We start from the raw sequence: 12,511 nt of genomic DNA, 5'->3' as shown, positions 1-12,511 counted from the left end.
GTGCTGGGGCAGCAAGTGATCCTGGGGGCCTCACTGTTGTGAGGAGGTGAGTGGGGGGAGGGCACACCTGAACACATCCACATCCTTAGGAGTGTCGGGGGTGGAGAGGAGTACTGTTCGTGGGACTCTGTCATAAACAGGAGTGGGGAGACAAGAATCAGGGGAAGGGAGGGATAAGGAGAGGAAGGCGTGGGAGAGGGAAAAGTATAAAAATCTCCGAGGCAGGGGAGCAGGAGGCCGGGGATTCCCCTAGACAGGGACTCAGGCAGGACCAGATGCAGAAAACAATGGGCCTGAAGGCTGGGGAGCAGGAAGGGAAGGGGGAGGAAGCCACGTGGTCAGGTCAGAGAGATTCCTGCGCTTCAGGAGCCAAGGCCATGGGCACCCTCCTGGGTTTGTGTGGGCAGGGGCTGCCCCAGGGCCAGTGGAAGAGCCAGAGCTTAAGGCGGGACCAGCAATTCAGTTCTCAACACCCACTGCTCACAAACTTCATCGACTGTGACTCTGAGCCAGGACTCAGCCCTTCACGCATCATTTCATTTGGTCTTCACAATTTCCTGTTGTGAGTGCTACTGTTCTTATTCCTATACACACTTTAAAGATGAAGTGGAGGAGGCCCAGAGAGGTTTAGTGACTTGTCCCACATGGCCCAGCTGGTAAATTGCAGAGTCAGGATTAGAATCCAGACAGTTGGGCTCTGACAGTCACTCTCTTAATCACAGTTGTTTCCCAAGAGACAAAAATGGGTGATCCGGGCAGAGCCAAGACTTTGAAATAGATGAGTGTAAGGAAAAGACTGGAATGGGAGAGGAATAATGGGAATATGAGGGAATCAAAGAGAGCTGAGGAAAGGAGAGACACAGGGTGCATGACACGGCCAGGAAGGGTATCAGGGGCAGGCGGAGGCTCAGGCTTTCTGCCCACTTGTTTGCACAGCAGCCTTTCCCTCAGCAGCCACTTTGAGTGGATAGCACCTTTCCATGGGCCTGTCCTGGGACTCCCATCCTGCTCAGCCACAGGCCACTTGACAGTGGGGGAAACACTCTTTCTCTAATTGGCATTGAAACTTACAGCCCTCCCTTTTCCTGTAGGTGGGGTTTCCATAGGAAAAAGCTGCTTCTCCGTTTCCCCAGCCCAGCAACTGTTTGGAAGTCAGATCCCAACATCCTGCTTTACTGGGTCAAGTCCCTCTTGGACCGGCTCTTTCTATCATTTACTGAAGGGGACCAATGGGTGCCCCTGTGTGGGGTCTCCCTTAGCAATTTCACTTCATTGGTGCTTGGACCTCTGAGATCTCTTCAGATGAACATGGCCTTGCCTGGGAATCCTGCTACTTCCATCATCATCTAATTATGGGACAAGGCTGTGACAACAGGTTTTGGCGAACGGGGCTAATCAAGCCCCCCAGGAAACACTGGAGGACTTGCCTACCCTTTGAAGAACTCTAGTGGTTTCTGAGTCTAGCCCACTCTGGCGGTAAGCATGATACGACTTCTGCCACTTCTGCTGGGGCTTTTGGGGCCAGGTGGCTACTTGTTCCTTCCAGGGGGTTGTCAGGAGGTGGCCACTCTCACTGTGAGATACCAAGTGTCAGAAGAAGTGCCGTCTGGGACAGTGATAGGCAAGCTGTCCCGGGAACTGGGTTGGGAGGAGAGGCATGGGCAAACGGGGACTGCCTTCCAGATCTTGCAGCTGCCTCAGGCGCTCCCCATCCGGGTGGATCCTGAGGATGGCCTGCTTAGCACAGGGAGGCGGCTGGACCGAGAGCAGCTTTGCCGGCAGCAGGATCCCTGCTTGGTTTCCTTTGACGTGCTTGCCACAGGGGATTTGGCTCTGATCCACGTAGAGATCCAGGTGCTGGACATCAATGACCATGAGCCACAGTTTCCTAAAGGCGAGCAGGAGCTGGAAATCTCTGAGAGTGCCTCTCTGCGCACCCGGATACCCTTGGACAGAGCTCTGGACCCAGACACTGGCCCCAACACCCTGCACTCCTACACGCTGTCTCCCAGCGAGCACTTTGCCCTGGATGTCATCGTGGGGCCTGATGAGACCAAACATGCGGAACTTGTGGTGGTGAAGGAGCTAGACAGGGAAATCCACTCATTTTTTGATCTGGTGCTAACTGCCTATGACAGTGGGAACCCCCCCAAGTCAGGCACCAGCTTGGTCAAGGTCAATGTCCTGGACTCCAATGACAACAGCCCTGTGTTTGCTGAGAGCTCACTAGCACTAGAAATTCAAGAAGATGCTGCCCCTGGTACTCTCCTCATAAACTTGACTGCCACGGACCCTGATCAAGGCCCCAATGGGGAGGTGGAGTTCTTCCTCAGTAAGCACGTGCCTCCAGAGGTGCTGGACACCTTCAGTATCGATGCAAAGACGGGCCAGGTGATTCTGCGTCAACCCCTAGACTATGAGAAGAATCCTGCATATGAGGTGGATGTCCAGGCAAGGGACTTGGGTCCCAATCCCATCCCAGCCCATTGCAAAGTACTCATCAAGGTTCTGGACGTCAATGACAATGCCCCAAGCATCCACATTACATGGGCCTCCCAGCCATCGCTGGTATCAGAGGCTCTTCCAAAGGATAGTTTCATTGCTCTCGTCATGGCAAATGACTTGGACTCAGGAAATAATGGTCTGGTCCACTGTTGGCTGAGCCAAGAACTGGGTCACTTTAGACTGAAAAGGACAAATGGCAATACATACATGCTACTAACCAACACCACACTGGACAGAGAGCAGTGGCCCAAATATACCCTCACTCTGTTGGCTCAAGACCAAGGACCCCAGCCCTTATCAGCCAGAAAACAGCTCAGCATTCACATCAGTGATGCCAATGACAATGCACCTGTGTTTGAGAAGAGCAGGTATGAGGTCTCTACTCGGGAGAACAACCTACCTTCTCTTCACCTCATTACCATCAAGGCTCATGATGCAGACTTGGGCATTAATGGAAAAATCTCATACCGTATCCAGGAATCCCCAGTTTCTCACTTGGTAGCTATTGATTCAGACACAGGAGAGGTCACTGCTCGGAGGTCACTGGACTATGAACACATGGCTGGTTTTGAGTTTCGCGTGATCGCAGAGGACTGGGGGCAGCCTCAACTTGCATCCAGCGTCTCTGTGTGGGTCAGCCTCTTGGATGTCAACGATAATGCCCCAGAGGTGATTCATCCTGTCCTCGTTGATGGAAAAGCCAGCCTCTCAGTGCTCGTAAATGCCTCCACAGGCCACCTTCTGGTACCCGTTGAAACTCCTAATGGCTTGGGTCCAGTGGGTGCTGATACAACGCCACTGACAACCCACAGTTCCCGGCTGTTCTTTTTGACAACAATTGTAGCAAGAGATGCAGACTCAGGTGCAAATGGAGAGCTCCTCTACAGTATTAGGAGTGGAAATGAAGCCCGTCTCTTTGTTCTCAACCCCCACCTGGGGCAGTTGTTCATCAACATCACCAATGCCAGCAGTCTCATTGGGAGTGAGTGGGAGCTGGAGGTAGTGGTAGAAGACCGTGGCAGCCCCTCCTTGCAGACCCGAGCCCTGTTGAGCGTCTTGTTTGTCACCAGTGTGGACCACTTGAGGGACAGGGCCCATGAGCCTGGGACCCTGAGCACATCGGTGCTGACAGTGATTTGCCTGGTCGTACTTCTGGCCATCTTTGGGTTGGTCTTGGCTCTGATCATGTCCATCTGCCGGACAGAGAAGAAGGCCAGTGGGGTGTACAACTGTCGGGAGGCTAAGTCTACCTATCGCCACCAGCCCAAGAGGCCCCAGAAACACATTCAGAAGGCAGACATCCACCTTGTGCCTGTGCTCAGGGGTCAGGTGGATGAGCCCAGCGAGGTTGGGCAGTCCCACCAGGAGGCAGGCAAGGAAGGGACGATGGAAGCAGGCTGGGACCCCTGCCTACAGGCCCCCTTTCACCTCACTCCAACCCTGTACAGGACCCTGCGTAACCAAGGCAACCAGGGAGCATTGGCTGAGAGCCAAGAGGTGCTGCAGGACACTGTCAACCTCCTTTTCCATCATCCTAGGCAGAGGAATGCCTCCAGGGAGAACCTGAACATTCCTGAGTCCCAGCCTGTGATGGGCCAGCCACGCTCAAGGCCCCCGAAGGCTATGGGCAGCCCCGCAGGGAGGCTGCCAGGAGACGCAGGCAGCGAGGAGGCTCCACTGAGTCCACCGGCCTCCTCTGCAACCCTGAGGCGGCAGCGGAATCTCAATGGCAAAGTGACCCCTGAGAAAGAGACAGGTCCCCGTCAGATCCTGCGGAGCCTGGTCCGGCTATCTGTGGCTGCCTTTGCAGAGCGGAACCCTGTGGAGGAACTCACGATGGATTCCCCTCCTGTTCAGGTACCTTGGGTGTGGGCAGCTCTCTCTGTGGTCACCCCTGGATCACCACATCAGACACCCCCATTACCCTCACCTTCATCACATGCATTCCTTGGGCTCACTAGGGACTTTATGGTATGTTGGATGCAGTGGGTCAGGGCACAGTTCTGAGGTCAACAGAATTTAGCTGTTGGGCACCTTACTTGCTATCTCTGAGTCTTTGTTTTCCTCTCTGTAAAGCAGAGGTGATGGTAAGAGCATCTGTCTTGGAGAGCTGTCCTGAGGACTTAAATAGTTCTTATAAAAGCACTTACTTAGGGTCTGTCAAGTAGACACACAGCAACAGGCACGCCTAAGAATACATGCTTTGGGTTCAGACTGCCTGGGTTCAAATCCTGGCCCCACCTCTTCTTAGCTGAGAACCAAAGGAACATTACTCAGCTTCTCTGTTGTTGAAGACGCCTGCGTTAATTGTACCCATCTCCTAAATTTGCTTGAAGATGAAATGAGTGCACTTAAAGCCTAGAATAATGTCTGGCACATAGTGAGCACTCAGCAAATGGTTACGATTACTTCTGCAAAAGCTCTTCATCTCTTCTTATCTGGGCAGCCTCCCCATGAAGCAGGCCAGCATGGGCATCATTGCCCCCGGGCTCAAAGGCTGCATTTGACTTGCCTAAGACTAGACTTTGCTGGCGAGGTCTGTAGAATGGGGCAGTGGAAACAATCTCAGAACTTGGGAGTCTGGCAGATCTGGGTTTAAATTTCAGCATAGCCACTTAGTAGCTGGGCAACCTTGGGCAAGTCTGTCAATATCAGAGCCCCCCTTTCCTCATCTATTAAATGGCAATTATGATGCCAAAATTACCCTGCGTCTACCTCCCAGGGGTTGAGGATCAAATGGGATAATGAAGGACAAAGTATCTAGCGACCAGGGATTTGCTAGACAAAAATGGGAAATCTTTTTCAGAGACTGCAACTTATCTCACACCCATATCTGTTCCTCTCCACTTCAGATAACTTTCCCTGTGCCAGGCTGCCCACTCAAGGCACACTTCTGTTTGGCCAGGCCATTGGCTCAGGTTTCCTGTGGAGCAAGGACACAGCTTCCTTCCCCTACACCCTCCCCAGGAAGCCACCTGGTGAGAGCCCGGCTCCTCTCTTAGGAGTCTTGTCCTGGGACCTATGTAGCCCCAGAGGTTGCCCAGAGCCATTCATTTGTTCGTTCATTCATTCATTCATTCGTCAAATGCTTACTGAGGAAGCTTTTTGAGCCAAACACTGTGCTAGCAGAGATAGCAGAGAACAGGGACTGTGGTTGAACCCACCGGGGTGATGGAAAGAAGGGTGCCCAGCTGGGATCAACTTGACGGAAAGAGGCAGCTTGCTTAATGCTCAGGTCTTTCCAGCAGCCACAGCAGAGCCAGATCTGGGATCAAATTGTAGCCCGGCTTCTAACTGCTATGTAGTCCCTGTGAGCCTCATGTTCCACATCTGCATAATGGGTGTAATGGTGGTATCTCATCCCTAGGGTTATTGTAAAAATTAAATGAGATTATACACCACCCCTACAGTTTTTAAGTGATTATCATAAGATCTATTAATAAATGAATTATAGGGGTGCCTGGCTGGCTCAGTTGGTAGAGCATGTGACTCTCGATGTTAGGGTTGTGGGTTCGAGCCCCATGCTGAATAGACAGATTACTTTAAAGAAAAGTAAATAAATGAATTATATATCTTCACTCATTTAATCCTTATAACTACAACCACCTGGGCCTCATTATTATTCCCTTTTGACCGCTGAGGATACCGAGACTCAAAATGCTTAATTTCTCAAGGCCATCCAGTTGGAACTGGAGCAGGGGCAGATTTAGAATTTGAATCCAAGTCCGACTGATTCCAGAGTCTGCACTCTAACATTGAAGTGACTCTGAATGACAGCACTATGTTCAGGGCGTGGCAGTCGGGGACTGTCCCTGAAACATCAGCTAACCCTCGGAAGAGTGGCAGGTGCCTTAGGAGGGCTTCTGGGCCCTGGCAGAGAGGTGGGATCTGCCCTGAAGCAGGCAACTGGACACCGACTCTCCCAAGTCACAGTGAGACCCCAGCCCTTACCACTTCCTCTTCCAACTGTCCTCTGTGGTTTTGACACTTTCTAGCTGGAGCTGCCCAGAGAGGCCAAGTGGGCCTTCTCAGGGAAAAGTAGGGGTAGGCCCAGGAGCCAGAGGCAGTGTTTCTAGGAGTAACAACCCTTACTCCTCACATTCTCTGAGCATTTAAAAATTTAAAACCATTGGATTAATCCTGACAACCCGGTGAAGAAGGCTGGATGGGTATTTCCAGCTCCAACTTAGAAATGAGGGAACTGAGGTCTGAGTATGTCTAAAAACCTGCCTAACGTTACACATACTAGAAATGACCTTGAACTAGAACTCAGCTTCCCAAGACTTGGTCTGTTGCCTTCTCTTTCAAAAGTCCCTGCAGGGTCTGGTCCTGACATCTCATTCACCCCCTGCCCCACTGTCCAGCCTTTCTGAACCTCTACGGTCTCCTCTGGGCTTTCAGCTTGCAGTGCCTTCTGTTCTCATTCTTACCCTTGCTGAATGAATGAACGAATGAATGATACATTTCGCTTTCTCCACAGCAGAGTCTTGCGGTCTGAGTGTTTGAATACTGCTAAAGGCATGGAAATAACACCTTCAGACAACGCTTATCAAAGTAATAATGAATTTATGGTCAGGAAATGCCCTTTTCACCCCCATCCCACAGATTCCAGCGGGAGCAGGTCACTGAGAATGAGAATGAGGGGATGGGCCCAGGGGGTCCCCATTCTCTCCCTCAGACACCCATGTCCTGTGGTGACAGGACAAAACAAGGAACCTGCCTGCACAGGTCCCTGCCTCCGTCACTGGTCACCATCCCCCATCTGATCACACAAACATCTGAAGCTGGAGGAAAGACTATAAAAAGAAAGCGCCGGCATTGAGGGAAACATCCGGCAAGGAAGTGTGCTGGGTCGGAATTGTGTGGAGTCAACAGATTTTTCCTGTCTTGCAGCAAATCTCCCAGCTGCTGTCCTTGCTGCATCAGGGCCAATTCCAGCCCAAACCAAACCACCGGGGAAATAAGTACTTGGCCAAGCCCAGCGGCGGCAGGTAAGCAGCACATGTACCCACAGGCTTCTTGAGCCCCCCACCGGCTTGCGTGCACCCCTGCGGCCTCTGTGATCTGAGGAGGGGTGAGCACATCCCAGACAGCAGTTCCCTGGGAGAGCACCGGACTGCATCCATCCCCCCATTCCAGGCAGCGTGGTCCCGGAGCAACTGTATTTATAGTATTTATAGGACCCAGAGTCTCTAAGGAAATGACTTCATCCCTGAGGCTCTATCTATCCCCTGATTGCAGAGGTGCTGGGCTAGGGCTTTAAATGTGTAACTTTCAGCTTTCTTTCTCTTGACCCTTAAACATAATATAAGGACTCCCCGGCTAAGGATATGGGTGTGTGGATGTGTTCTTTTGGACACTCCTAGAATTAAAAAGACCTCAAGGGGACATCTAATATAATTCTTTTTTGTTACAGATGTAGAAACTGGAGCTCTAAGTAGTTTGATCCGACCTCTCTGTGTTAAACTTGAGCAAGCCAGATAAATCCTCAGGGCCTCAGTTTCTAATCTGTAAAATGAAGGTCATCACACTTCCTTGCAGTGATGGGGTAAAGATTTAATGATCAGATTTACTTGAGGCCCACAGCCCAGTGACTGGCACACAGTTGGTGCATAACCAATGCTCAATCCTTTCCTCCTAAAGTCACTTTGCTCATGGTCACATAACCAGTGAGTGGCAAAGCTGGGACCAGCTTGGGGCACCTGACTCCAGGTTCAGTGCTCTTGCCTTGACAACTCATACCTTCTTCTTTGCAAAGATGGTGGGAGGTGTGGAGAGCACCACTGATTGGTTTTCTCATTTGCAAAATGGGAATAATAACAAGAGAACCCCTTACAGATGTGACAAGTCTGAGAAGGTGCACATACCTTGCAAAACCTAAGGCCTGACTCAGAGTAATTGCTTAATAAACATTAGTTGTTGTCATCATTATTGCAAACTTGTCACCTCCCTGCTGATTGCTTCATGACAGCAGGAATGGTCACAGAAAAAAGGCAGAAAAGATGCCCAGACCTTAAAGCTCCTCAGGGAGCCTTCCCACCTGCTGGAATGTGGGGCCAGACCTGTCCTGCCATACTGAGGCAGTCCCGAGAAATAGCCTCCCCAAGTGGTAGGCAGGGTTTGCAGGAGGGAGAGGCCAGGATGGGGACAGCAGGAGTCCGGTAGAGTCCAAGTGGCTTTTGGATTTCTCACCTTAGCTACATCTTCTGCTGCCCTGCTCTTCTGGTCTGGGATTTGGCTTCAAATAGGGAATATGGAATATTCAGTCACTTTGTCCACAAAGTGTTTATTAAGCACCTACTTTGTACTTAAGCCAACCCCTGCTTTGAGCACTGGTGAGTGGGGAATGAGGCGGACAAAAATCTTTGCCCTCACTGGAGCTCATACTCAGATGGACGGAGGTGGATGGATAGATGGATGGATGGGTGACTGCACTGTCTCAACCAAAGTTACTCTGCTCCTACTTTGGGCCAGGCATTGCGAAGGAGTGGGAGGGACAATGGTGAGTAATGACATCAACGCATTCATTGTTATTTCTATTTGCTGAGTGCTTGCAAGGTGCCAGGCACTGTACTGATTTCTTTACATACAATGTCTCATTTTACCCTCACATGCCCCTTGAGGTGGGGGTTATTATCCCCATTTTGGAGATGAGGCAACAGACTCAGAGTAGTAGCACGAGGCCTGGGACCAAGTTATCCAGTTCGTCTGACTCTGAAGGCCGAGCTGTGTATCCAGTTCCTTATGTGAAGGCATGAATGCTGGCATGAATAGAACAATGTTCATGAACAGGAATGAATGAATCTATGTGTGAATTTCCTCACTCATGGACTGGTTGGCTTCCTTTGTAGGGGCATAGTCCCAGACACAGATGGCCCAGGTGCCAGGGCTGGTAGCCAGGCAGAACCAGACCAGGAGGAAGGGCCCCTGGATTCTGAAGATGATCTCTCTGTGAAGCAGCTGCTAGAAGAAGAGCTGTCAAACCTGTTGGACCCCCACACAGGTAAGGAACTCCCCAGGATCACTCTGACCTTGCTTCTGCCTCCAAGGTCACCTTGCATGCCCTCCATGGGAGAACACAGACATTCTGTTTCTGGGCAGGAATATCAGCAGCATTTTACTTTCCCTAAAGCTTCAGGCAATCTTCATTTGTTTAAAGACAAGATGCTACTTTGATTATTCATTTTAAAAATCATAATAATAGCAAATGAGCTCTTGGTATGTGCCAGGTACTGGGGAGTGTCTCATATACATTATCACATTTAATCTTCCAGTCTTTGGAGGCAGATGTTATAAGCTCCAATTTAGAGATAAGCAAACTGAGGCTCAGAGAGGCACTGCAGCCTGCCTAGAGTCACTTAGCTCATCAATGACGGAAAAGGAACCAACCTGGGCCTGCATGCCATCAAGGAGACCTCCCTTACTTCCTAAACCACTCATTTGTGTTTCTTTGGTGGGCTTAAATATCCTTTGACCCTGAGAACTGAGTCAAATCTTTAATGTGTTAATATTTCTAATTGAAACAAAAATCACATTTTCTAGAGAAACAATTAGTTTTGATATTAAGTACATAATCTGGTGCTAGCTGGACATTGGTTAGCCTCCTTTAGGTAACAGCATACCTCTGTACATCCCTACGCTGTGGTTTTCTGTTTCTGTGGTTAATAATGTTTCTCAGCTAGACGTATCCTATGTGCTCCATTTGGCTGTAAACACATCGAAGGCACGGCAAGGACTATAGCTAACAGGCGCACCTGGGTGGCTCAGTTGGGTGAGCGTTGGACTTCAGCTCAGGTCATGATCTCATGGTTCATGGGTTTGAGCCCCATGTCGGGCTCTGTGCTGACAGCTCAGAGCCTGAAGCCTGGTACAAATTCTGTGTCTCCCTCTTTCTCTGCCCCTGCCCCACTCATGCTCTGTCTCTGTCTCAAAAATAAATAAAAGCATTTTAAAAAATCTTAAAAAATAAACATGGGGAAAAAAATCTTTACAAAAGTATAGCTAAAATTTATGGAGAGCTTTCTATGTACGAGTCCCTGTTCTGTGTTCCTCACGAGAAAATCTTACAAGATAGAACATCTTAAGAGAAACTATTCGTTATCACCATTTCATAAAGGAAAAAACTGAGGGGCGAGGGTGTTTAATAATTTTCCCAAGGTTGTGCAGAAAATGGTTACTAACACTGGCAATGTGGCTCTAAATTAAAATTAAGGAAAGTTAAATCTAATTAAAATTAAGTTAAATGAAAAATTCACTTCTTCAGTTATAGCAGCCACATTTCAAGTGCTCACTAGCCACTTGTGGTTAGTGCATATTGCTTTGGGCAGCACACAAACAGAAAGTTTTGTAGGACAGCATTGTCTAGAATCTACAACCATGAGGTCCAATATGGTAGCCACTAGCCACATTTGAAAAAGGCTAGTCGGAATCAATTTGGGATATATGGGGGCCTGTACCTGGCTCAGTGGGAAGAGCATGCAACTCCTGATCTTGGGGTTGTGAGTTTGAGCCCCATGTTGGGCACAGAGATTACTTTAAAGAAAAAAGAATCAGACATCTTTAAAAAAACAAAAACAAAAACAAAACCTGGAGCGCCTGAGCCGGCTCAGTCAGTAGAGCATCTGACTCTTGATCTCTGGTGGTAACTTCTAGTCCCATGTTGGGCATAGAGCTTACTTAAAATAAATAAAGAAATAAAATGTATTTTAAAAAGTGTAACTTATTATTTTTTTAAAAAGGATGTGATAGGGGCACCTGGGTGGCTCAGTCGGTTGAGCGTCCGACTTCAGCTCAGGTCACGATCTCGCGGTCCGTGAGTTCGAGCCCCGCGTCGGGCTCTGGGCTGACAGCTCAGAGCCTGGAGCCTGCTTCCGATTCTGTGTCTCCCTCTCTCTCTGCCCCTCCCCCATTCATGCTCTGTCTCTGTCTGTCTCAAAAATAAATAAATGTTAAAAAAAAATTTAAAAAAATAAAAAGGATGTGATAAAAATATAAAACACACTTCAGATTTTGAAGACTTAGTATGAAAAAAATGTAAAATATCTCATTAATTAAAAAAATTACATGATAAAATGAAATTAATTACAAAAATGTTTTACAAATCAATTTCATCTTTCCTTTTGACTTTTTTAAGGAAGCAAATTTAGAATGACCTTTATGGCTCGCATTAATCTCTACTGGCCAGCTCTGGGCTGGAACCTGTGGGCTTTGCTGCCACACGGTCCTGCTTCTCCACAGCACAGAGGGCAAAGAGCACAGGAGCACTGTAAGAAGTAGGGGGGGTGGTGACGAGGGCAGCAAGGATAGAAAAGCCTGCGCTGCTCACAGGGCAGGGCTGAGAAGGGGTGAGCTCGCTGACCCCAGAAGTCTGGGGAGCATCCATCTGATAATATGATAAGGACAATATTTAACTGGTCACACGAGCTCACTGAATGCTCCCAGCAACCTGACCAGATGAGTCCTACTATTTCACCACTTTATGAGAGAAAAAGGAGGCTCAGAGAGGTTAAGGGATTTTCCCAAGATCACACTGCTCATAAATGGCAGAGGTGGGAAATCAAGCCCAGGCCAGCCCAGCGTCTACCTGCCTCGGGGTGGATTCACCATTGCTTTTCAGCCATTCTTATACACTCCAGTGATTTTCTCATTCCAAGCCTCATTCCTTCTGAAGCTCTCTGACCCTGGCACAAAAGCCTGATTCTATAACACCAAAAAAGTTTCAACCTTATTACCAGAGTCTCAGGGAACTAAGGTTTACATTTCCCAAATGCCCAGGGTTAATATTTATGTTCACTGAGTCATTCAAGAGATGCTTACTAAGTCCCAGGCAGGGGCTGGACCAGTGGGGAAGAGGTCTGACCCTGACAAGGCAAGACTAAGACTCATTTATCAATATAAACAGTGATTAGCTGTATTTTGGAATAACTTTTCCAAATTACAAAAGTAATATTTGGTTAAGGTAGGAAAATGTAGGCAAACAAAAAGAGAATAAATCACTTCTGCCCAG

The 12,511-nt window shown here is 48.9% G+C and overlaps 1 protein-coding gene across 1 annotated transcript in view; it reads left to right on the top strand.

Annotated features, from left to right (window-relative positions):
• Nucleotides 1-1,121: 1,121 nt before the first annotated feature.
• The window catches only part of PCDH12 (protocadherin 12), a 17,644-nt gene continuing 6,254 nt past the window's right edge, over nucleotides 1,122-12,511 (top strand). The window contains exons 1-3 of the mRNA XM_015063444.3: nucleotides 1,122-4,362; nucleotides 7,399-7,496; nucleotides 9,357-9,508. Of these exons, the coding sequence (XP_014918930.1) occupies nucleotides 1,483-4,362; nucleotides 7,399-7,496; nucleotides 9,357-9,508 (3,130 nt within the window). The 5' untranslated portion in view covers nucleotides 1,122-1,482. The remainder of the gene's footprint in view (nucleotides 4,363-7,398; nucleotides 7,497-9,356; nucleotides 9,509-12,511) is intronic.

This window comes from Acinonyx jubatus, chromosome A1 (genome assembly GCF_027475565.1).
Source record: "Acinonyx jubatus isolate Ajub_Pintada_27869175 chromosome A1, VMU_Ajub_asm_v1.0, whole genome shotgun sequence".
In the NCBI taxonomy this organism is placed as follows: domain Eukaryota; kingdom Metazoa; phylum Chordata; class Mammalia; order Carnivora; family Felidae; genus Acinonyx; species Acinonyx jubatus.
The sequence above is the reverse complement of the archived record's forward strand: the minus strand, read 5'-3'. Positions and strand labels throughout refer to the sequence as shown.